The sequence below is a fragment of the Coregonus lavaretus genome (genome assembly GCF_964263955.1).
Source record: "Coregonus lavaretus genome assembly, contig: SUPER_35_unloc_1, whole genome shotgun sequence".
Lineage (NCBI taxonomy): Eukaryota > Metazoa > Chordata > Actinopteri > Salmoniformes > Salmonidae > Coregonus > Coregonus lavaretus.
Window position 1 is genome coordinate 2702324 of NW_028167181.1, and position 23952 is coordinate 2726275.

The 23952-nt window shown below is 44.5% G+C and overlaps 1 protein-coding gene across 4 annotated transcripts in view; it reads left to right on the forward strand.

Moving 5' to 3' along the window:
• Nucleotides 1-23952, forward strand: part of LOC311109991 (mineralocorticoid receptor-like) — a 98745-nt gene that overhangs the window by 55373 nt on the left and 19420 nt on the right. For 2 of the 4 annotated variants that reach the window (XM_084188502.1, XM_084188503.1), the window contains exons 3-5: nucleotides 4567-4703; nucleotides 20550-20666; nucleotides 21494-21853. In XM_084188502.1, the coding sequence (XP_084044628.1) occupies nucleotides 4567-4703; nucleotides 20550-20666; nucleotides 21494-21853 (614 nt within the window). The remainder of the gene's footprint in view (nucleotides 1-4566; nucleotides 4704-20549; nucleotides 20667-21493; nucleotides 21854-23952) is intronic. The other 2 variants (XM_084188504.1, XM_084188505.1) reach the window with 1 other exon arrangement.

A 23952-nucleotide genomic window follows, 5' to 3' on the forward strand; every position in this document is an offset into this window, starting at 1 on the left:
AACTTCCTCTCAGGGAGGGGAAGTCACCTTGTCAGGGAGCGGCCGGCGGAGAGGCGGGGGGGGGTGGAAGAGTTTATTGTGACGTGGCAAGGCAACTGGCTGACTGGCCCTGTATTCACAAAGCCTCCCAGCATCATTTTGCTGATATTCCAGAGAGTCCAGTCAATGCATTTTGGTGTGGGAAAAATGACTGGGTTTGTGGGAAATGAGGTCTGCTTAGCAGGCTGATCATAAATAGAACCACCCACACGCACTCACTCTCACACACACACACACACACACACACACACACACACACACACACACACACACACACACACACACACACACACACACACACACACGCACACACACACACACACACACATACATACACACACACACACACACACACACAAGAGCACACACATACACACAGGCCCAGTGCCAGACAGATCCACTCACACACACACACCTCAACAGAGACTCCTCTAAGCATGCTAAGAAATTGAATGTGTGTGTAGATGGTCAAGGTTGAATTAGATCAACGCTCCTGATCGTATCTGATTGCCGCTGTTGGTTTACCCCCTCCAGCAAGCCCTGGCAGGAAGCGTGTGTTAGAGCCAGTGTGTGTGCCTGAGTGCGTGTGTGTGTGCCTGTGTGTGTGTGTGTTAGAGCCAGTGTGTGTGCCTGAGTGTGTGTGTGTGCCTGTGTGTGTGTGTGTGTGTTAGAGCCAGTGTGTGTGCCTGAGTGTGTGTATGTGTGTGTCTGTGAGAGAAGACAGCTCGTTTGATGAAGGATGTCGTGAGAATGCTAACCAGACAATCACCTTGTGTGTTATTGATTGAGATGAGAGAGTTAATTAGATGGAAGGAGGGGGGCTGGGGGGAGGTCGGTTTAAATGTCTTGATACCACGTCCTGTTTTTGTACCTATCTCCTTGTTTTTGTTGTTGCGGTGGGGGGTAGGGTGTGTGTGTTTGTGTGTGCGTTTCTATGCATGTGTGTTTATTTGTGTGCATAGGTTATTTTTGTGTAAATCAGCAAAAATGTGTATTATAGACTAAACATATTTTTTAACATTTACAGCTTTTACTCCACAATACTGTAGCCTACATTAAACATCTAAAATACCCTGGGAATAATAAGCCTTCTTGTCAATAACAACGCTGTGCTCTGTCTGGTTTGTACGTCTCTCTCTACATAGACTGCTTTTGATAATGGCTGATTCCATATCTGAAGTAGACGTTAAAAACTGACATTAATAACTGGCATTAACAACTGGCATAAATGAATGACACGCCCTGAGAAAACAAGCCTTCAATATGTTACCACTGTGCACAGTCTATTCACAACTTCTCCAGAGTTTACTCACGCAATTTAGACTGATGCCATGTGCATCATTTGAAAGGGTCACTTTCAAACCCTTCCACAGGACATCACTGTGCCGCTGCCGAGTTCCTGCCCCGAAAACTACGTCAGGTTTCACCCAACGATTTAATCTGATCTCTGCTGATTCAGCTAAACTATTTGGAGCACCCAGGCCTGGTCCGTTTTTAAATGTTTGGTCAAATGTATCCTTCTCTCCTTCCCTGCCTCCCTCTCTCTTCTTCTCTTTCTCTGTCTTTCTCTCTCTTTCTCTCTACTGTATCTCTCAGTGCTCAGATTTTATAGTGCGTGTAACTTATAGTATAGATTTTAACTTATCTACCGTAACAGCATAACCATATCTCATCAACGCCTCATTTTCGACCTTGCCTAAGTACAGTAGGCCAACTGACCAATGACGCTGGCTACACAGTACAATATTGAGTCGTCACTCAGTATTTTCTGCATAACCTCAGTAGGCTCTGGTTAAGTTGACCTAAGGCATAGGTGAACTCATCTGGCATATTATTGGAAAATGTCCCTGTAAGCCATAATGACCCCGTAAGCCATAGTGACCCTGTAAGCCATAGTGACCCCGTAAGCCATAGCATGACTCACAACATTGAATTGGAGAACAACATGATTGAGCAAACTTGTGTGATGTGTCATCACATCAACGCGTACATAAGTGGCCTACAATGCCCTGAGCCCAGTGACTGAGCGATCAACCTATATACCTCTGTGTGTGTGTGTGTGTGTGTGTGTGTGTGTGTGTGTGTGTGTGTGTGTGTGTGTGTGTGAGTGACTAAGTGATCGACCTATCCATGTCATCAATAACAAGTTAAGTCCTCTCCCCTGATTACCACCTGGAGAATAATTAACTATGGAGCAAGACTCAGTGACATAACAGGATGTGAACTCTGCAGCCAGGTCAGTCCATAGTGGGAGCAGTCCCATTATCAACTTGGCTGATAGTCTATCTACATTGGTTTGACATATCTCTCAACACGAGGACACTCAAAACAACGGCGTAGGTCAGACCCATAGCCTACATATCTTAGCATCCAATATTTAGGAAACAGTTGTTTCAAAGTTGACCTTAGACATCAGTGATAGGTAGTTGAAGGGGAGATATTGTTAGGTCAGCCTAGTGTAGCATCTGCTAAGAGTTTGTGCCTTTAGACTGTACTGTTTCTGACTTTAACCTGTACTCTGTCATCTGGGCCAAATCATCGCCACGGTCTTGCTGTGATTCTGCACATATACACAAGCACACACACACACACACACACAGTGCTTAAATTGTACATCGGGAGGTGCCGGAACAAAAAGTGAGCGCTAGAGGGGGTGACCTGGGGAGTTCTGAGGTACCAGAACGCATGAGAAAAAAAATAACCTTTATAATAAAGCGTTGCATGCATATCATCGCATTTGAGTAGTGGCATAGAGCAGTAGAGTAGAGGCACTTACAGAAGTTGCACACATGGGGAACATTTTTAGTAGCCTAGGGTCCGGGAAAATGTTGGCCTTTTATAAACGCATTTCATGCAATTCTATGTAATTTTAGATGACGAGACTTTGGCAAAATCTTTTTTAATACCGCACAAGTGATCGAAATGGCAGGCTACTTTGACATTGACAAAAACGACCTTGTCTTGAATCCATCAATAGCCTAGGCCTAGCTGTGTGGAGACACATATTGTAGGCTACAATATGAGGAGGAAATTATAGTCCTAAAAATGCTTTCCAGTTTCACTGACTCACCCAATGATGCGCAGCTCACTCGCTGGTGATTGTCGATGCGCTCGTGCCAAAAGCCTATCTCTCTCTCTTTTGTAAAACAATATTTGGAAGTTGATCAAATATTTTGGTAGGCTACAGCACAGTCTTCTCTTTTCAGCAGGAGCCATTGCTTTCCCACCTATGTTTTCCCTCGATTGAATTTGACATTTTGTGAAAGGCCTGTTTTGTCTGCATGGTGTTTTTTCACTGACAGATTTGCCGCGTGTTCCCGACTGTAGGCTATTCCTTGTTATTGGGATACAATTCACAGCTAGGCTATTTAAAAAAAAAAAAACGATTTATCCTCTGTGGCTAAATTATAGGCCTTCTCATGGTGTAGTAGGCTATTCTGAATTATTTCATTTCTTTCTGAACAGACAGCAGTAATTCTATAACTTTGTCAAATCTATTTCAATTTATCAGGGGTACTGCAGTTCGTCCAGAACTATTCGCGCAGTTATGATTCTATAAGGTAATAAATAGTATCCTGAGTGGTGCAGTGGTCTAAGGCACTGCATCGCAGTGCTAGCTGTGCCACTAGAGATCCTGGTTCGAATCCAGGCTCTGTCGCAGCCGGCCGCGACCGGGAGACTCATTGGCGGCGCACAGTTGTCCAGGGTAGGGGAGGGAATGGCCGGCAGGGATGTAGCCTGGATTCGAACCAGGATCTCTAGTGGCAGAAATTTCCTCCTCATATTGTAGCCTACAATATGTGTCTCCACACAGCTAGGCCTAGGCTATTGATGGATTCAAGACAAGGTCAGAGAGGGAGAGAGGTCAAAGAAAGTGAATCTCATTCTAGTTAGTTAGGTTACAATGTAGCGCAAACCGTAAATCCGGGCCGGCCCAACCCAAATCAACTCTTAGAATATTAGGCCCATGCTGAAAATCTACTTTTTCACATTACATTTTTTTGTGGGGCAGGAGAATTAACGAAGAGGCAACTCGAATGAACTTTGATCGCTTATATTTGAATTTTTACATTGCAAAAATGTACCGAGAGGTACCGGATCCGGCCAAATAGGTTCCGGAACAAAACAGTCCAAAACGGAGAGGTGCCAGATCCTGTTCCGGCAGGATCCGGCTCAAATTAAGCACTGCACACACACACACACACACACACACACACACACACACACACTGTCTGTCCTTTGTTTTTGTTAGCCTGCTAAAGACGTCTCCTCTGTGTTTCTGTCAGTGTCATTTCCAACTCGCCGCAGTAAATCTGACAAGTGCAAAACCCTTTTCTCTTTCCTCTCAGTTGGCAGGGTTCCTTATGGTTAGCCACATTGGGCGGCTAATGTACTGTTTACGTTGTAAAAATTTGAATGATTCACAGCATCTCAGAGGCCTCAGTTTCTGATGTTGTTGGATGACAATTACTTTGTCAGCTTTAAATGCTAAACTGTGTCGTCTCTGTGTGTGCTTTTTGTTTTCAGCGCATCGCTGAGACACCCGTCGTCCACAGCCAAAGTGTGTCTGGTTTGCGGGGACGAGGCGTCGGGATGTCACTACGGGGTCGTTACGTGCGGCAGCTGCAAGGTCTTCTTCAAGAGAGCCGTAGAAGGTAGGAAAAGTATGAAAAAGTACCTTTACTTTTGGGTTTGGGTCTGGGTCTGGGTTTGGATGCTTACTAGACCTCCTGTTGGAGTCTGAGGAACCCCTAGGACCCCCTTCTATGGCCTCAGACTCCAATTGGGACACAATGTAAAGTCTTAAAGAAAAGTGTGACATGCATTTTAAAGACCTTCTGTTTATAGTCTACTTTTCTGTCTATGGTAGTACGGTTGTTTGGGAACAGAAATATGCCTGGTCAGAAGATGTGAATATGGCCTTTATTAAAGATAATTGTCGGCCATTTTGGTTGTGTGCGAAACGCAACCCCTCCGTTAGCGGGTTTAAACCTCAATGCTAAGCTAAGTTAGCGCCCTGGCGCTAGGCTAACTCACACCAGTCTCCATACAGTCTCAGAGGAATAACCTCCAGGAGAAAATGCTGAGCTAGCAACAAAGTAGCCAAAACCCAAAACATACTCACCCAGAGAGAGGTGACACCAGACCAGTCAGTCCAAACAAACACCTGTAAAGTTTAAAAGGAAGTGTTTACGAATGACTCAATTTTTGGAGCTTCTAGCACCATTTTGATAATTACCTGTGAAATATTGATAGTTTTAAACAGAAATGTATCATTCAGTCAGAAAAAAGTTAAATTGCTAAGCATGTACAGTTTGTGGGAAAACGTCATAAAAACCTTGCACACTACATACTTCTCCAATAACAGCCCTTTATGCTGTGTTTTAGCTGGGGAAAATCAACAACAACTCATAATGCGCTCTTCATTTCTGAGTGTCGCCTGAGGCACTGGGTTAAATCACACACACACACGCACACACACACTCTCCAAGCAGGCAGGCAAGCACAAACAAGGCTGTCAGTAGGTGTTTTTCAAGCAGTCAACTGAGGAACTACAGTCAACTCCTTTCGAATCATGTCTTCATTTGATGATATTTACAAACAGTCAATATATGTATCCCTATGAAACCGGATTAGGTCTCCAGGGTTATCGGATCAGAAATGACATCATTCCGCTCTGAGCGTGCCCGGGAGTGCTGGGGAGAGTTAACAGATAACAGCTGAAGATCTGTGTGTGTGTGTGTGTGTGTGTGTGTGTGTGTGTGTGCAGCTGTTTGTGCAGAAAGCAGGCAGCAGAGTTGACCACATGAGGTTGGTTAAGAGTGTTATCACCCAGGCTTATTGAGTCTTAGTTTAGGTTCATTCAATTCCAAATGGGAAACACAGTAGGAATCTGTAGACTGTTTGCCTCATGGGAAACTGCTGTGATTTCTGTGGACCAACTGCTGCTTTGTTTTATTGTTCAATCAAATCAAACCCAAACCCATGTCCTTTTTCTTTGTGTTAGATAGCCATGTCAAATTATCAAATTAAATCAAATTGTATTTGTCACATGCGCCGAATACAACAGGTGTACACTTTACCGTGAAATGCTTACTTACGAGACCTTTCCCAACAGTTAAAAAGTAGGAAAAATTTGCTAAAAATTTTAAAGGAAATAGTAACACAATAAAATAATGAGACTATATACAAGGAGGTCAGCGCATGCTCTGAGTACGCGTCTTGGTAATCTGTCTGTGAATGTTAACCTGTTTAAAGGTCTTACTCACATCGGCTACGTAGAGCATGATCACACAGTCGTCCGGAACAGCTGGTGCTCTCATGCATGGTTCAGTGTTGCTAGTCTTGAAGCAAAATTAGAAGGCATTTAGCTTGTCTGGTTGGCTCGCGTCACTGGGCAGCTTGCGGCTGGGTTTCCCTTTGTAATCCGTGAAAATTTGCAAGACCTGCCACATCCGACGAGCGTCATAGCCGGTAGAGTAGGATTCGATCTTAGTCCTGTATTGAAGCTTAGCCTGTTTAATGGTTCGTCAGAGGTCATAGCGGGATTTCTTATAAGCGTCCGGATGAGTATCCCACTCCTTAAAATTACTTTAGGAGAAGAAGAGTTTGTCACATCTAGACTTGTACTGTCAGGTATTGTAGGCCATTACTCTCTCTCTCTTAGATGTGGAATAGCCTAGTTACAAGCTATAGGAATTGTGGGTAATGTAGTGTTTTGTATACTATGTTTGAACTGACTACTCTGGGGTCTGTTCTTGTGCAGCTGCTGCATGGTCAAACTATGTGAACTAGTGGGCTGATTTCATCAAGGTTGCTTGTACTGTAGTGTGTGTGTGTGTGTGTGTGTGTGTGTCCTTTGTGATGTGTGCCCTTACATCAGCATAGCTGCTAAGAGGGGGAGTGTGGGGGAGAAGGGAAGAGAGGTAGAGGGGGAGGGGAAGAGAGGTAGAGAGGGGAGGGAATGAGAGGTAGATGGGAAGAGGGGGGAGGGAAAGAAAGGTAGAGGGGGGAGGGAAAGAGAGGTAGGGTATAGAATGAGAGTAGGAGAGAAAGACAGGGGAATTACAAAAGAGAGACAGAGGGCAGAGAAACAGACATAGAAGTGAGAGAATGAGGCAGACAGAAAGAAAGAGAGAGAGAGAGAGAGAGAGAGAGAGAGAGAGAGAGAGAGAGAGAGAGGGAGGGGGAGACAGACAGACAGACACAGAGATGAGGGGCTGAGAGAGAAAGTAAGTGAGAGAGAAGGAACAAGAGAGAGAGAAAGAAAGCTAAAGCGATGTGTCAGCACCGAGGTCCGGAGAGGTGTAAGTAGGACATGAGGAGACGTTCTACTCCTCCTCCCCCGCTCTCTTCTCCTCTCCCTCTTCCTCTTTTCTCAATGTGAAAAACCTGGCCTCTGTGAGTCTGATAATGAGCTATGAGAGGAGACTGCAGAACAACATCAATACAGCGGGAGAAATAATCCAGCCCCCCCACACACACACACTCCGGGGGCGCAACTTTTCTCAGCTGCCTCACTGGCACGACGGCCTCTGACTGCCTCTCTGCCCATTAGACCCAGTTACAGACTCAGAGTCTCAGACCCATTTACAACCCACAGCTAGTTAGTATTCTTTACTCACCGTCAGCTCACATTAAAATCCTGTGTACTGTGGATGGGCTGCTTCCTCTCAATGACAGAGTAATTGGGTAGCAACTCTGTCTTCATTTGAGTTAGCTTGAGTTTTTGTCGAAGAGTCTATAGGCTGGTCTCAGATCTCAGTGTGTGGCATTGGCAATAACCATAGGAGTTAGCGATACTGTACAAACAGGTCTGGGACCATGTTACGGAGTCTATGAGTAGTGGTAGGTACTGGAATATAACCTATAGTTCAGGTTACAATTTTGGGTTAGATGTAAACTAGGTATGGACTGGGTTTGTGTGAATGGTTGTTTTTGGTGGTTCGGTAAGTGTAGCTTTAGATTGTGGTTGGCTGAACAGTATACCCCTCGGACCTCAATGGAACTTCTCACATACAGTATATACACCTCTCACTCCATACTGTCTCCCACCAGACTGAAACCAGATTAGGTTTAATTCATTATGGAAATGTTCGCCCACTGACTGTTCCCTTAAAGTAAAGATCTCTCATTTCAATTAATAAATATTCCATAGTAATTTAGAGAACAATGGTGTATGCATTTTAATAGTCATTAGTTTGTCTTTTTATATATATTTAGTTGATATGATAAATAGCCTTCTCTGTGTAGCTGTGTATACAAGTCATCATTTATGGAGCTTAGCAGCTGTTTCTAAATTAAAAGGTTTATGGTGGCTTATGAATAACACCCAGAGGTATTGCTGTAGAATCATTATCTCCTATAAAGTTATAGACATATTATAATTCATTTCTGAGCCTTGTTGGTCATTATTTCACCTCCTACAGTCCCTACAAAACCAACTTTTCAGGCTTACTGTAGTCTGTGTTACCTCACGTAGAACTTACTGTAGTCTGTGTTACCTCACGGAGGAATTTTGTTTTGTATCTGACTTGAATTGACTTAGCATAGCAGACCTTAATGTGTATAAAAGCGGTCAGAAAAGTGTGGATACAGTACGTTTCCAAGCCAAGTGTCTTCACATATTGAACTAGTCTCTACTACTCCCTCCCCTATCCCTGAAGTCATCCCTGAGACAGTGTGTTGATACAAGACAGCTGGGCTCTGTAAACCACTCCATGTGGACTGCTGCTCTGGTTTGCATCTCAAACGGCACCATATTTTCTAAACAGTGCATAGGGCTCTGGTCAAAAGTAGTGCACTATAATAAATAGGGTGCCATTTGGGATGCATCCCTGGTCTGGTCTGGAAGACTTTAACTGTTGAGCGCTGCTAGCTTATTATTCACATGTCATCAGTGGTTTGGCATACCGTTCTGTTTAATAATATTCAGTACAGTTCCTCTATTCCATGACTTATTATTTTACTGGCTTTTACTTTATTGAACTCAAAGGTCTACTGTGAAACTGTTCAACCGTGTTACAGGCTTGCTGTGTATACTATGGCAGTATGTGGCACGTGGATGGTTAGCATTACACTGATGTAAAGCTCTCTCTCTCTCTCTCTCTCTCTAATGCTCCCTCTCGTTCTCTCTCTCTCTCCGGGCATCAGTGGAAAAGTTCATCTGAGGACACGAATGGTACTGTTTATGAGTTGGCTGGCAGGTCCGTGCTCCAATCAGATGGTTAATATTTTGAATGGCAGGCCATGCTCCAATCAGATGGTTTATATTTTGACTGACAGGTCTGTGCTCCAATCAGATGGTTTATATTTTGACTGACAGGTATGTGCTCCAATCAGATGTGACGCCTCCTCCCACCTACTCTAGCTGGGCTGGGTGCCTCAGGTTGTCTCATATAACAGCATCTGAACCCCAGCCATTTATTAGACTCAGTCCCCGTCTCCTCTCAGACAGATTTAATACATGTCCTTCTATCAGAGGTACAGTAAACATACATTGATGTAATGTATATTTATTACAGTCATGCTATACACATTTTCACATTTTATAGAGATGTGATGTTCTTTGACTACTCTGATATATTTTATATGAATTACAGTCATGCTATATGCATATTAACCGGTTAATACCTATCATAACAATACACATGGTGTTCCAAGATTGCATATTTATCTAAGATGTTCCAAGATGGCGTAGCAGTGCGGTCGTGTACTCTGTGTGTGTCCGTGTAAATAGCCTGTTTTTTTTTATTTTATTTTATTTTTCGTACATATTTCCCTATCACACTTCTACTAAATATACTTTCCTGCAACCCACCTCACTCAATGTGGAACGGATTCTATTATTGACTTACCTTTTATCTAGAATCTCCAGTTGAAACTAGCTAGCCAGCTAACTAGCTACTTGCTATTAGCCACCGTTAGCGGTTTTCACCCAGAACATCGGATTTTCTGCCGGAATAACTGAATCACTGGACATTAACACCAGATCGCAACTAGCTAGCCGCAACCGAATGGATGTTGCTATTGGCTAATCACCACTGCCCCCGAAGCAAGCACCAGTTAGCCTTGAGCTAGCCTCGAGCCAGGCCCATATCCCGGCTATCTACCTCTCTGTCTACCGGACAGGAGTAGGCAGCTAACTAGCTACTTGCTATTAGCCACCGTTAGCGGTTTTTCACCATTGTCCGTGGCCTGCACTACCTAACAGCCAACTCTAGCCTGGACTATTATCGGCCAGTCTGCACTGTCTGCACAGCGCGTTATCGACCCAGAACATATCAGTTTTTCTGCCGGAATCACTGAATCACTGGACCTTTAACTCTGGATCATCGCAACTAGCTAGCTGCAACCAAATGGATGTTGTTGTTGGCTAATCAGCCTTGAGCTAGCCTCGAGTAAGGCCCATCTCCCGGCTATCTACCTCTCTGTCAACCGGACGGGACCTCCTAGAGTCGACACGGAGCCCCGCCGATCCATCACGACTGGTCTGCCGACGTAATCGTCTGTGGTTTCAACAGGCTTCCCGTTGCGACGACCACGAAGATCCATCTGCTACCCCCGGCCCGCTAGCACACGCAAACAACAGCCGTGCTTCCTGCTAGCCTGTGCTGTAGCACCAATTCTAACTGCTCTCGGACTCACATATTGCTGTTCACTGGACCTTATGATCACTCAGCTGCACAGCTGATGCCTGCTGGACTGTTCCTTTACACGGTACCCTGTCCTGTTTATCTGTTTAGCCTCAGCCCAAACTTTCATCGCCATTACCAGTTGTTGTCTTAGCTCTCTCAAATAACACCTGTGATTGCTTTATGCCCCTCTCCCATGTCAATATGCCTTGCTTATTGCTGTTCCAGTTAGTTCTTATTATACAATTTCACTGTAAAGCCCTCTCAAACTGCCTCAAATAGCTCCTTTGTTCCACCCCCCATACACGCGGAGACCGACTCAATCGGTGCCTCCAGTGATGCTATCTCTTTCATTGTTACCCAACGCTTAGGTTTACCTCCACTGTACTCATATCCTTCCATATCCTTTTCTGTACATAATGCCCTGAATCTATTCTACAACGCCCAGAAATCTGCCCCCTTTACTCTCTGTACCCAACGCACTAGAAGACCAGTTCTTAAAGCCTTTAGCCATATCCTTATTCTAGTCGTCCTCTGTTCCTCTGGTGATGAAGAGGTTAACCCTGCAGCCCCCAGTATCCCCAGGAGCTATCATTTGTTGACTCCTGTAACCGTAAAAGCATTGTTTTTTTGCATGTTAACATCAGAAGCCTCCTCCCTAAGTTTGAGTTATTCACTGCGTTAGCACACTCCGTCAACCCTGATGTTCTAGCAGTGTCTGTATCCTGGCTTAGGAAGGCCACCAAAAATTCAGAAATGTCCATCCCCAACTACAACATTTTCCGTCTAGATAGAACTGCCAAAGGGGGTGGAGTTGCAATCTACTGTAGAGGTAGCCTGCAGAGTTCTATCATACTATCCAGGTCTGTGCCCAAACAGTTTGAGCTTCTACTTCTAAAAATCCACCTTTCCAGAAATAAGTCTCTCACTGTTGCCACTTGCTACAGACCCCCCTCAGCCCCCAGCTGTGCCCTGGACACCATATGTGAATGGATTGCCCCCCATCTATCCTCAGAGTTCGTACTGCTTGGTGACCTAAACTGGGATATGCTTAACACCCCGGCCATCCTACAATCCAAACTAGATGCCCTCAATCTCAAGGAACCTACCAGGTACAACCCTAAATCCATAAACATGGGCACCCTTATAGATATCATCCTGACTAACTTACCCTCTAAATACACCTCCGCTGTCTTCAACCAGGATCTCAGCGATCACTGCCTTATTGCCTGCGTCCGTAACGGGTCCGCGGTCAAACGACCACCCCTCATCACTGTCAAACGCTCCCTAAAACACTTTAGCGAGCAGGCCTTCCTAATTGACCTGGCCCAAGTATTCTGGATGGATATCGATCTCATTCCGTCAGTAGAGGATGCCTGGTTGTTCTTTAAAAGTGCTTTCCTCTCAATCTTAAATAAGCATGCCCCATTCAAAAAATGCAGAACTAAGAACAGATATAGCCCCTGGTTCTCCTCAGACTTGACTGCCCTTGACCAGCACAAAAACATCCTGTGGCGTACTGCATTAGCATCGAATAGCCCCCGCGATATGCAACTTTTCAGGGAAGTTAGGAACCAATATACACAAGCAGTTAGGAAAGCAAAGGCTAGCTTTTTCAAACAGAAATTTGCATCCTGTAGCACTAACTCCAAAAAGTTTTGGGACACTGTAAAATCCATGGAGAATAAGAGCACCTCCTATCACCACCGATAAATCTACAATAATCGAGAATTTCAACAAGCATTTTGCTACGGCTGGCCATGCTTTCCACCTGGCTACCACTACCCCGGTCACCAGCTCTGCACCCTTCGCTGCAACTTGCCCATGCCCCCCCCCCCCACTTCTCCTTCACACAAATTCAGACAGCTGATGTTCTGAAAGAGCTGCAAAATCTGGACCCCTACAAATCATCTGGGCTAGACAATCGGGACCCTTTCTTTCTAAAATTAGCCACCGAAATTGTCGCAACCCCTATTACTAGCCTGTTCAACCTCTCTTTCGTAATGTCTGAGATCCCCAGAGATTGGAAAGCTGCCACAGTCATCCCCCTCTTCAAAGGGGGTGACACTCTAGATCCAAACTGTTACAGACCTATATCATTACATTTTTGTCATTTAGCAGATGCTCTTATCCAGAGCGACTTACAGGAGCAATTAGGGTTAAGTGCCTTGCTTAAGGGCACATCGACAGATTTTTCACCTAGTCGGCTCGGGGATTAGAACCAGCGACCTTTCGGTTACTGGCACAATGCTCTTACCCACTAAGCTACCTGCCGCCCTGCCATCCTGCCCTGCCTTAAGTTTTTGAAAGGCAAGTTAACAAACAGCTCACCGACCATTTCGAATCACACCGTACCTTCTCCGCTATGCAATCCGGTTTCCGAGCTGGTCATGGGTGCACCTCAGCCACGCTCAAGGTCCTAAACGATATTATAACCGCGATCGATAATAGACAGTACTGTGCAGCCGTCTTCATCGACCTGGCCAAGGCTTTCGACTCTGTCAACCACCACATTCTTATTGGCAGACTAAATAGCCTTGGTTTCTCAAATGACTGCCTCGCCTGGTTCACCAACTACTTCTCAGATAGAGTTCAATGTGTCAAATCGGAGGGCCTGTTGTCTGGACCTATGGCAGTCTATATGGGGGTGCCACAGGGTTCAATTCTTGGGCCGACTCTTTTCTCTGTGTATATCAATGATGTCGCTCTTGCTGCTGGTGATTCTCAGATCCACCTCTACGCAGACGACACCATTTTGTATACATCTGGCCCTTTATTGGACACTGTGTTAACAAACCTCCAAACGAGCTTCAATGCCATACAACACTCCTTCCAAGCCTCCAACTGCTCTTAAACCCAAGTAAAACTAAATGCATGCTCTTCAATCGAACGCTGCTGGCACCAGCCCACCCGACTTGAATCACTACTCTCGACGGTTCTGACCTAGAGTATGTGGACTACAAATACCTAGGTGTCTGGATAGACTGTAAACTCTCCTTCCAGACTCACATTAAGCATCTCCAATCCAAAGTTACATCTAGAATCGGCTTCCTATTTCACAACAAAACCTCCTTCACTCATGCTGCCAAACATGCCCTCGTAAACTGACTATCCTACCGATCCTTGACTTCGGCGATGTCATTTACAAAATAGCCTCCAACACTCTACTCAGCAAATTGGATGTAGTCTATCACAGTGCCATCCGTTTTGTCACCAAAGCCCCATATACTACCCACCACTGTGACCTGTACGCTCGTTGGCTGGTCCTCACTACATATTCGTCGCCAAACCCACTGGCTCCAGGCCATCTATAAATCACTGCTAGGCAAATCCCCGCCTTATCTTAGCTCATTGGTCACCATAGCAACACCCACCCGTAGTATGCGCTCCAGTAGGTATATCTCACTGGTCATCCCCAAAGCCAACACCTCCTTTGGCCGCCATTCTTTCCAGTTCTCTGCTGCCAATGACTGGAACAAACTGCAAAAATCTCTGAAGCTGGAGACTCTTATCTCCCTCACTAACTTTAAGCATCAGTTGTCAGAGCACCTTACCGATCACTGCACCTGTACACAGCCCATCTGAAATTAGCCCACCCAACTACCTCATCCCCATATTGTTATTTATTTTGCTCATTTGCACCCCAGTATCTCTATTTGCACATCCATTCCAGTGTAATTATTTTGCACTATGGCCTATTTATTGCCTTACCTCCATAACTTGCAACATTTGCACACACTGTATATATATTTTCTGTTGTATTTTTGACTTTATGTTTTGTTTTACCCCATATGTATCTCTGTGTTGTTGTTTTTATCGCACTGCTTTGCTTTATCTTGGCCAGGTCGCAGTTGTAAATGAGAACTTGTTCTCAACTGGCTTACCTGGTTAAAAAAATAGTGGTTCCAATACAATCCCATTAACGTAAGGTAAGGTGAAGTAAGCAATCATGGCTTATATCAAAGCAGGTATTATAGCAATCTAATCCATACTAACAACGTTATGTAACCTAACAGTAAGTCATTAAGTCCACCTCTTAGGTTAAGCATTTGACCCACTTCGTTAAGGTTACCTTAATCTCGGTTAACCCAGAACTAAAATCTCGCCTAATTACTGTAGGTCAGATGCTCGTACCATTTATATTTACCTAGTCTGTCCACGAGAGATTAAGGTTACCAAGACACCCAGTGAAAGCAGCTTTTGATCAGGCTCCTATATAATCCATGACGACAGTGACCTCCCTTTGACCCCGTTAACGGCTGTCAACGTAATTATTGAGCAAGGCCACACAGCGACTGACTGAGGGTGCAGAATTTCCTTAAGCCTCTAGTAATTATGTTAGATAATTAAAAGTAATTGTGTCATTAATGGAAGCCGAACACTTTCACACCACAGTTGTATTAATTAAATGTTGCAGACAACAACATCTGTGGATGATGCATTGATAAAACACTAGGCCTGAATACTATATTATTTTGCAGATTATAGTAATTGGTTTAGCAACATGAGTTAAGTAGGCCAAGTACTAGGGTTACCCAAGGTTCATTCAACTATTGTCTAGCAGCTGAATGGTAGTCACCTTAGTAGCAGTTCCTAGTCCATTGTATAGGCCTTTTAAAGCAGTGCTACGTGAATGTAAGCCTACAGCAGGAGTTCTTCATCTTGTCCAGCTCCAGACCTAAATGAGCCTACAGTTTCAGTGGTTGCCAGTTATTATACATTGGTTCATTCTAGTATTGTGCAGCTTAGATGAATGGTAGGCAGTAATCTTAGTAGCAGTCTCCTAGTCCATTGTATAATAGGCCTATGGCAGTGCTATGCGGATGTATCGTATCCGTGAGTGCCAGTTAATATCTAGCCAACAGACCGACCGTTTCCTCCGTCCCTCCGCGTTTCCTCTGTGTCCTTAACTCAACCTGGCCTGAGATGACCCATGTAGGTATGTGTGAGTGTGTGGAGCCACTCATGCCCTCGTTGCCCCGTGGCACTAAAGGGCTCAATCACCACCCATCTACTTCCTCTTCCAGGGTGATACCTTTGTTCTTTGACATCAATGCAAAGAGGGTTGCGAGCGCTGGGTCGCTGGGTAGGATACACCTTAAGTGTTTAACCAAATAAGACCGCCAGGCCAATCAGATGGGCTTTATCAGAGTTATCACTGGCCCATTTGTGGTTGATATGCGCAGTGTTGATACGGTTGTGGTGTGGGGGTAAGTACGTGTGAGGTGTGTGTGTGTGTGCTGTTGATACGTGTGTATTGGTGTTATGACTGTGCTTTGTAGAACGTTTTGTAGAAAATATTGTTTTTTAGTCGTGCTTTTTTTTTTACTATGGACATTTGTACTATGACTGATAGGTATCTGAAATTACTGCACCTACTACACCAAGCCAGATTAAATTGCATAGGTCTGTATTATGCTAAATATGCAAGCGTGCCAATTATCCTACTCCTACAGTATGCATGTCATTACATAGACATTACATGAATTATTGCATAACAAAGACTAGAATTCCTATAGAGGGACTAAGCACTTGTGGTTGTCGTGGTAAAGCGGGAAGTTCAACCTGTAGGGGCGGCTTTGGTTGTCGTGGTTACTGGGTTAACCTTTAGGATAGGCGGTGAGTCAGGTCAGTCAGGTGACTTTTATTATTTAATTAGTAAGAGAAGTCACATTTGTTTTGGCCCGCTGCCGGAAATGTTCATTTTCAAAACCGCTCCATGAAGAACGCTGCTCCCTCCTCCCAAATATAAATAAATTATATTGTCTTTCATGTTAATGTTTTTAAATGTATGTCAATTGTAAATTATTTTGTCTGAAATGCCTTTTTCGTGACGTGTCGGACCCCAGTAAGACTAGCTGTCGCCATTGGCGTAAGGCTAATGAGGATCCTAATAAATCAAATCATGGAGGTCCAAGAGAACATCAACCACTAGGCAGATGATGTGTGTGAGAGGGGAGGATGGAGAGGTAGGTTAAATAATGGGGACTTGATATAGACTACACCTTCATGTTGAAACAAAACCACATTAGAATGTCACGGTGAGAGGATAATGTCCATGGAGATATGTAAGGCCATGAGTTTAAGAGCCTGGGGTAAAATAACACAAGTTTGAGATAATAGGGAGCGTTTCCTTTCTGTGGGAGTAGATGGGAAACCAAGATCAACTTGGTTGGTGGGCGCCTATTCACTCTCTTTGAATACAAAATATATAGAGAGTGTGTTTGAATGACTTCCTCAAGTCGTACCATGAATCTAATAGGAACGTGTTGAGAACTTCTATTGAAAATAAATATGAAAAATACCACTCTGTTAGACGTCGTCATTGAAAACAAATGAGTGTCTTTCATTCTGAGCCAGTGTCAAATTCTCCAGCGCTCATTTATTTCTCTGGTGAAAGCCATTTAGGAATTTAGGAGCTGACTGCCTTAAATCCAACAACAATAGTTGTTACACAGCTGTATCCAGCCACAGCGGCCTGTGTCAAATGTGTTGGATGCGTGGTTGAAGAAATTGCCTGGCTAGGATAGACATACCACTGGCAGGATTTCTGTTGCTGTCGTTGTGTCTGCGCGTGATGCTAGGTAAACGCTAAATATAGCCTAGCCTAATGCCACAACAAGTGTCTTAGACAACGCCTCTTCACTCAATGTGGGACAGATATCAGACAACCTATGACCACGAAACACGAGCCACGGTCTCAAGTTCAGACTATTTAAAAAGGAACTGCTTAAAGGCTGTAGTACTGTATGGCCTAAACCTGAATCTGTGGAGGACATGGGCCTCTCAGACTCTTCTTTCAAGGACATGCTCAGTATCTGGCAACCCGGGCCAAAAAAATAGTTGTTCAAACAGGTCTCCCATAGGGAGACATTGTATTTCCCACTTATAGTAAAATCCCCATAGCTGTTCCAGTTGACAGGCAGGGTCCGCTTACAGGCCGGTTGCCAGATTGTGATGTCACAAATGCAGCTAAAAGGAGACCTCAGTGGAGTCCATTCAGGAACGCCCTTGGTTGCCATGTAATGGACTCTGTAATGGAGTTCTCTCTCCTGGAGCTGGTTGAGCACTTAGTATTGTAGCCGACTAGCTGTAGCCCTTTTAAGATGGTTGCAGGAGATTTTATATTATATTAAAGTATAGTATTATAGAAAGCAAACTATGCACAAAACGTGTTTTTGGTATCATTATAAAAAGTAGAATGTTGATTTGATCTGTTCCACGGGTATATAAATACATGATGAAGTAATAATGGTCCACCATTTGCATCAGTGCTTTGCATGGAGCACAAATAGTCAAGGGTTTATTGGATTATAGTGGAGGACTAGGTGATGCATCTGGAAATGGGGAAAGCTGGTGGAGTAAGTTGAGTTTTTAAGTACGTGAAAGAATAGATTTTCTGTAGAGCCGATGAGGATAAAAAATATTAGGGATTCATCACTTATCAAGGATTCATCACTTATCAGCAACACACCTTTTGTAAATGTTGAGAAACACAAAATCCACACTCACCCAATACACACAGGAACAAAAAAATACTGTACATGTACACACATATACACACACTTTGGAGTGTGTAACTCTTTCTGACAATGATTAACAGGATTCATGGGAATGAGCTGGACACTGGACAGAAGGGCTCCAAGACGAGTTTTCCTTTTTCAGAGTCTGAACCATCCCAGTGAGGGGGCGGGAAGAGGGCAGGAGGGACGGTGGGGTTAGCGTTGTGCGTTTCCTGTGTCGCAGTTTACTGTTTTTTAGAGCAAGAAAAATGGGCTTATGTAAGAGTCATGTGATTTAGACAGAAATAGTGGCAGACTGGAGGGAGCTACAGCTGCTGCCTCTCCTCTCCTCTCCTCTCCTCTCCTCTCCTCTCCTCTCCTCTCCTCTCCTCTCCTCTCCTCTCCTCTCCTCTCCTCTCCTCTCCTCTCCTCTCCTCTCCTCTTCTCTCCTCCCTTCTCTCCTCTCCTCTCCTCCCTTCTCTCCTCCCTTCTCTCCTCCCTCCTCTCCTCCCCTCCTCTCCTCACCTCCTCTCCTCTCCTCTCCTCTCCCCTGGCAGAGACCAGACTACACACACACTGTGCAGCTTCACACACACACACACACACTGACTGACGCACAAATGGTATGCTCACACATACTGTACACTGACGCACAGTCATGCATGCATGCACACAGAAGGCCAACACAGCAATACGCTTGTATGCCAACACTCCCACACACACGCTCAGAAACAGGTATGCATGCACGTACGCACGTACAGTAGGCACTCTCACAGAAAAACACACATGCATGTACCAGTGGAGGCTGCTGAGGGGAGAATGGCTCATAATAATGGCTTGAACGGAGCGAATGGAAGCCATGTGTTTGATGTATCTGATCCCATTCCACCGATTCCGCTCCAGCCATTACCACGAGCCCGTCCTCCCCAATTAAGCTCCCACCAACCTCCTGTGGCATGTACGCACACCCCCACATCAAATGAAATGGAATTAACTAATATCACTGTATCCTGTATTCTGCCTGTACTCGCTTGGCCACTTCCTGTGGCTGTGACATACCATAGTGAAGGTTTTCGGGTCATAGTGTGTGTGTGTTTGTGTGTGAGAGAGTCAGTGTGTGTGTATTTCAGTCACTGTGTGTGTGTGTGTGTGTGTGTGTGTATGTATGTGTGTGTGTGTGTGTTGCGGCCGTGGTGTGGCGCAGGCGCGCTGAGCTGGCGGTCCCTGGCCTAGGGAACGAATGTGTGTGTGGGGGCGTGTGGCACTCTGAGGCTGGCGGACGTGTAGAGAGGAAAAGAAGAACGGGATGAATAGAGGAGAGGAAGAGAGGAGGAGGAGAGGAGACGTACAGTGCTGGTCCAATGGAGCGGAAGCTGCCTCTCTGAAACAGGAGATCATTTGGTTTAGCTGTGGGCTAGGCAGGGAGGCAGAGGGGGATTCTCTGCCTGTTAGCGTCACTGTCAGAGACTGGAGCAGCCCCTAGTCAGAGAGAGAGAGAGAGAGAGAGAGAGAGAGAGAGAGAAAGAGAGAGAGAGAGAGAGACACACACAGAGACACACACGGAGACACACATGGACACGCATACACGCGCTGCGCGCATGTGCAGGCATACATACACACACACACATACACACACACACACACACACACACACACACACACACACACACACACACACACACACAGCCGATGCCTCAGCCAACCACACTCTAGTGTTTAGATATAGTACCCATACAGAGACACCATTAGTGACTATTTATAGTTCTAGTGGAATAATCCCATTTGATGTTATGTGCACTCTATTCTAATACCTACGTTTCTATGATGTAGTATTCATATGATGAGACCATACTGGCCAGTTGAGGAAAGCATCAGTATATGTACTGTATATGTCTGTGTGCAAGAATAGCTTAAGGTATCAAGATTTCTTGGTATTTTAGGTTGTTACAGTATATAATGGAAAACCTCCAACGCATTTGAGTATAGATGTAGGATCTTAATTTGAGCCAGTTTGCATCAGCAGGAAAATAATCCTGCAGTAACAGGATATGTCAACGATTATGTTGATTATAATTAATGGACATTTTTGTAGGGGTTGATACATTGTTCGTAAGAGAAAATCAAGTCTGAAATTTCAAAGTGGAAATAACAAACTTCAGAAGCATTTTTAAACCTTAAATAAAACAAGCTTTACATTTTATGTTTTTTCCTGCAACAGGGTGATCAAATTAAGATCCTACATCTGGAAATTATCCTATTAAAAATACTATGGCTCTCTAACAATGTCCTCCATATGTTTCAGTTTCCTGCTGTCTTGTCTCTCAGCATTTGGCTCACTATTTAACTTCCTGTCTTCCTGTCTGTGTGTGTTAAGGCCAGCACAACTACCTGTGTGCCGGAAGGAACGACTGTATCATCGATAAGATCCGGAGGAAAAACTGTCCGGCCTGTCGAGTACGGAAGTGTCTCCAAGCCGGGATGAATCTCGGAGGTACGGAATTATAAATGCCAGATATCCTAGATCTGCACCTATATCTTAGGGTGCATCTGAAATAACACCCTATTCCCAGGGAATGTGAGCTTTCTAGGACTAAGGGCTATTATTGTTGAGCGGCCAATCAGATCCCTAGTCTGATCATAGGCAGGTTCAATGGCACGAACCTGTGAAATATGTCGGTGCCCCGACTAGTCGTAGAACCGTAAAAACAACAAAGTTAAGAGCGTTAGTGAGTGGAGTCAAATTGTTGTCGAATCGGTGTTACTTTGAGACTTCCTGTCTCATTACAGAATACACAGCCAACTTCAGTTTGCAGGCCAATATTAACATGTGATACAGAGTTTGGATACTGCCAGGGAACCAAAATAGACTTGCTTATACAGCAAAAAAAAAGGTTTTCCTTTTTATCGCTATTGCAATATACAGAACAAATGTTTTCCTTACTGTACTTTGTCAAAGGTGGACAGTCTCCAAATCCTGATTCACTTCCTAACATACTTTCCCTCTGAAAGTTACAACTTCCCTGAAGAGAGGCTGAAAACAGTGCTGTAAGGATATCCTTTCAGAACCTTGACACAGCACTACTACATCTGACAAACAGAAATCAAAGTGCCGATAGAATACTCAAAATGCCACCTAGCTTCCAAAAGTCCAACAATTGCCAAACAAAGTTACGCTCACATATATTTGTAGCTACTTCAGTACCTACATGACATGCTCTCTGTCAACAGAACATGCTGTCTTTTGAAACAACACAATGCAGAAATATCATGATGAGTTCTACTTTAATTGTGATCTTCTTTCCCTCTTCCTCCCTACAGCGCGGAAGTCTAAGAAGCTAGGCAAGCTGAAGGGTGTGAACGAAGACTCGACCCCCACCAAGGAGGGGGGGCAGACGTGCCCTGGGTCTGGAGGTGGAGGGGGGTACTTGTCCTCGGGAGAGAAGGAGCTGAGCACCAGCCCCACTAACACCCTGGTGCCCCACGGCCCTGGAGGTGGGCTGGTGACCCCCTACCTACCCCCCTCCATCTGCAGCGTGTTGGAGCTGATTGAGCCGGAGGTGGTGTTTGCAGGCTATGACAACACCCAGCCTGACACCACCGACCACCTGCTGTCCAGCCTCAACCAGCTGGCTGGGAAACAGATGATCCGCGTGGTCAAGTGGGCCAAAGTACTTCCAGGTTAGAGAAAGATACAGTATCTTCCTTTTCTCTAATATCTTTGATGGTTTTGGTGAAGGGGGCCAAAGTACTTCCAGGTTAGAGAGATAACCTGGGGTTTGGAATAATATAGTTAAGAGTGGGTTGTTTCCCTTTTCTCCAATATCTTTAATGGGGTTTGATGGTTTGGGTCAAGCACTTCCAGGTTAGACAGACATGGGGGTTCTGGATGGGCTTGGAGGGTAAGGATGTAAGGAAGAGTGGGTTATCTTCCTTTCCTATAATATCTTTGATGGGGAAATATTAAACAGATAAATGTCTAGAGTCAACTTGATCCTATTCCATTTAAAATGCTTGGGGGCAGAGACGTGGGTAAATCTCTTGAGTGGGCGTATTGGCTGTTAGGAGAAATCACTATCATGTATTTTATACTCGAGGGATATTTTGACATGCTGTGGTATTATTAACATTTGCGCCTTCAGAATATATGCAGCAGTAATTTTCACGATCTCGTTAGGAAATTATTCCGCAATGCTTTAATGAGATTAGCGATAGGATCCAATTTAAAGCCAAAATCTAATCAAGATTTAAGATTTGGAAACAGAGCTCATTTACATTAATCAGCCTTTCCTAAATAATGTAAATCAAACTCGTTTATGCAAAATTGTACTTTAATCAACCATTTGTTTTTTTTAAAGAGGTGAGTATGTTCCTAAAAACTGTCAGTTGGTGAAATATTTAAAAGATGCCTTATAGGCTTACAGTCGCAGGTACCTCTTTGATGCTGTTTAATTTGCTGTATTGCAAATATTTGATACCTCTTCCAGGGTGTCTGCTTGCCTTATTCGGACGTATAAATAGAAAGACAGACAGACAGGAGGTCGAAACCAGCCCCTCTCTCTCCCCCTTCTCTCTCTCTGTCTCTCTCTCTTTCTGACTTTGAACGTTTTGGACTTAGCTCTGCTAATAAAGCTCAGAAGCTCAACTCCAGAAGACTCGCACTAATAAGGCAGACTGCTTCGCGCTACATGGCTGCTGTAGACTATGAACAAGCCTTGTACTGGACAATACAGTGCCACTATTAAGTGTTACACAGTACACAGGAAGCCTAATCTATGCTGTGAGCAGCGTCCTGTACTGTAGTCATTGTAGATACTATTGACTTGTTGAGTGTCTTCAGCCTTCAAGCACTTTGATGGGCGACCCAAAAGGTAATCTTTTAATAATCATCTTAGACCCAGCTATAGAATCTTCCAGGGAGCACCATTGATGTACAGTAAGCCAGTCATTTAAATCAAGAGCTTTGAGTCCTTTTTAAAAAAGCCACAGGCGCAGCCAGCAATACAACCCACACACTAATTCAACAATGAATTGATACTGTGACACATCGCAGGCTTGGCAGCGGTTGCATTGCTGACGACTGACATGCAAAGCCTGGAATAGTACCTAAGCTCTGATAACTCACTTTCAGTTGCAGCATTCGCGTCCTCGTTGGGACTATGCATTATAGAATGAGGAAGAGTTTATATGTAATGTACTGTATAGAGAGTTGGAGTGAGAGTTTTGCTGCTAGTCTATTTAAGGGCCAACATAGACAACAGGCCAATAATAAGAAGCCTTGGGGGATTTTGTGTAAAACAACACCGGGTGAATACTCTGCAGCGGTTTGTTCATGTCTGAACAAATATTGGTGCTGCTAGGCACCATGCCATATGAGAGAGAGAGAGAGAGAGAGAGAGAGAGAGAGAGAGAGAGAGAGAGAGAGAGAGAGAGAGAGAGAGAGAGAAAGCGAGAGAGAGAGAAAGAGAGAGAGAGAGAGAAAGCGAGAGAGAGAGAGAGAGTGAGAGAGAGAGAGAGAGTGAGAGAGAGAGAGAGAGAGAGTGAGAAAGAAAGAGAGAGAAAGAGCGAGAGAGAGAGAGAGCGAGAGAGAGAGAGAGAGAGAGCGAGAGCGAGAGAGAGAGAAAGCGAGAGAGAAAGAGCGAGAGAGAGCGAGCGAGCGAGAGGAGAGAGAGAGGAGAGATTGGGTGAATGCCTCATGGGGTGTTGTACCTCTGTCTCTCTAGGTATGTCATTTGTCCTGCAATCACTACTCAGAATCTACTGAACTAAATGTAAGACTC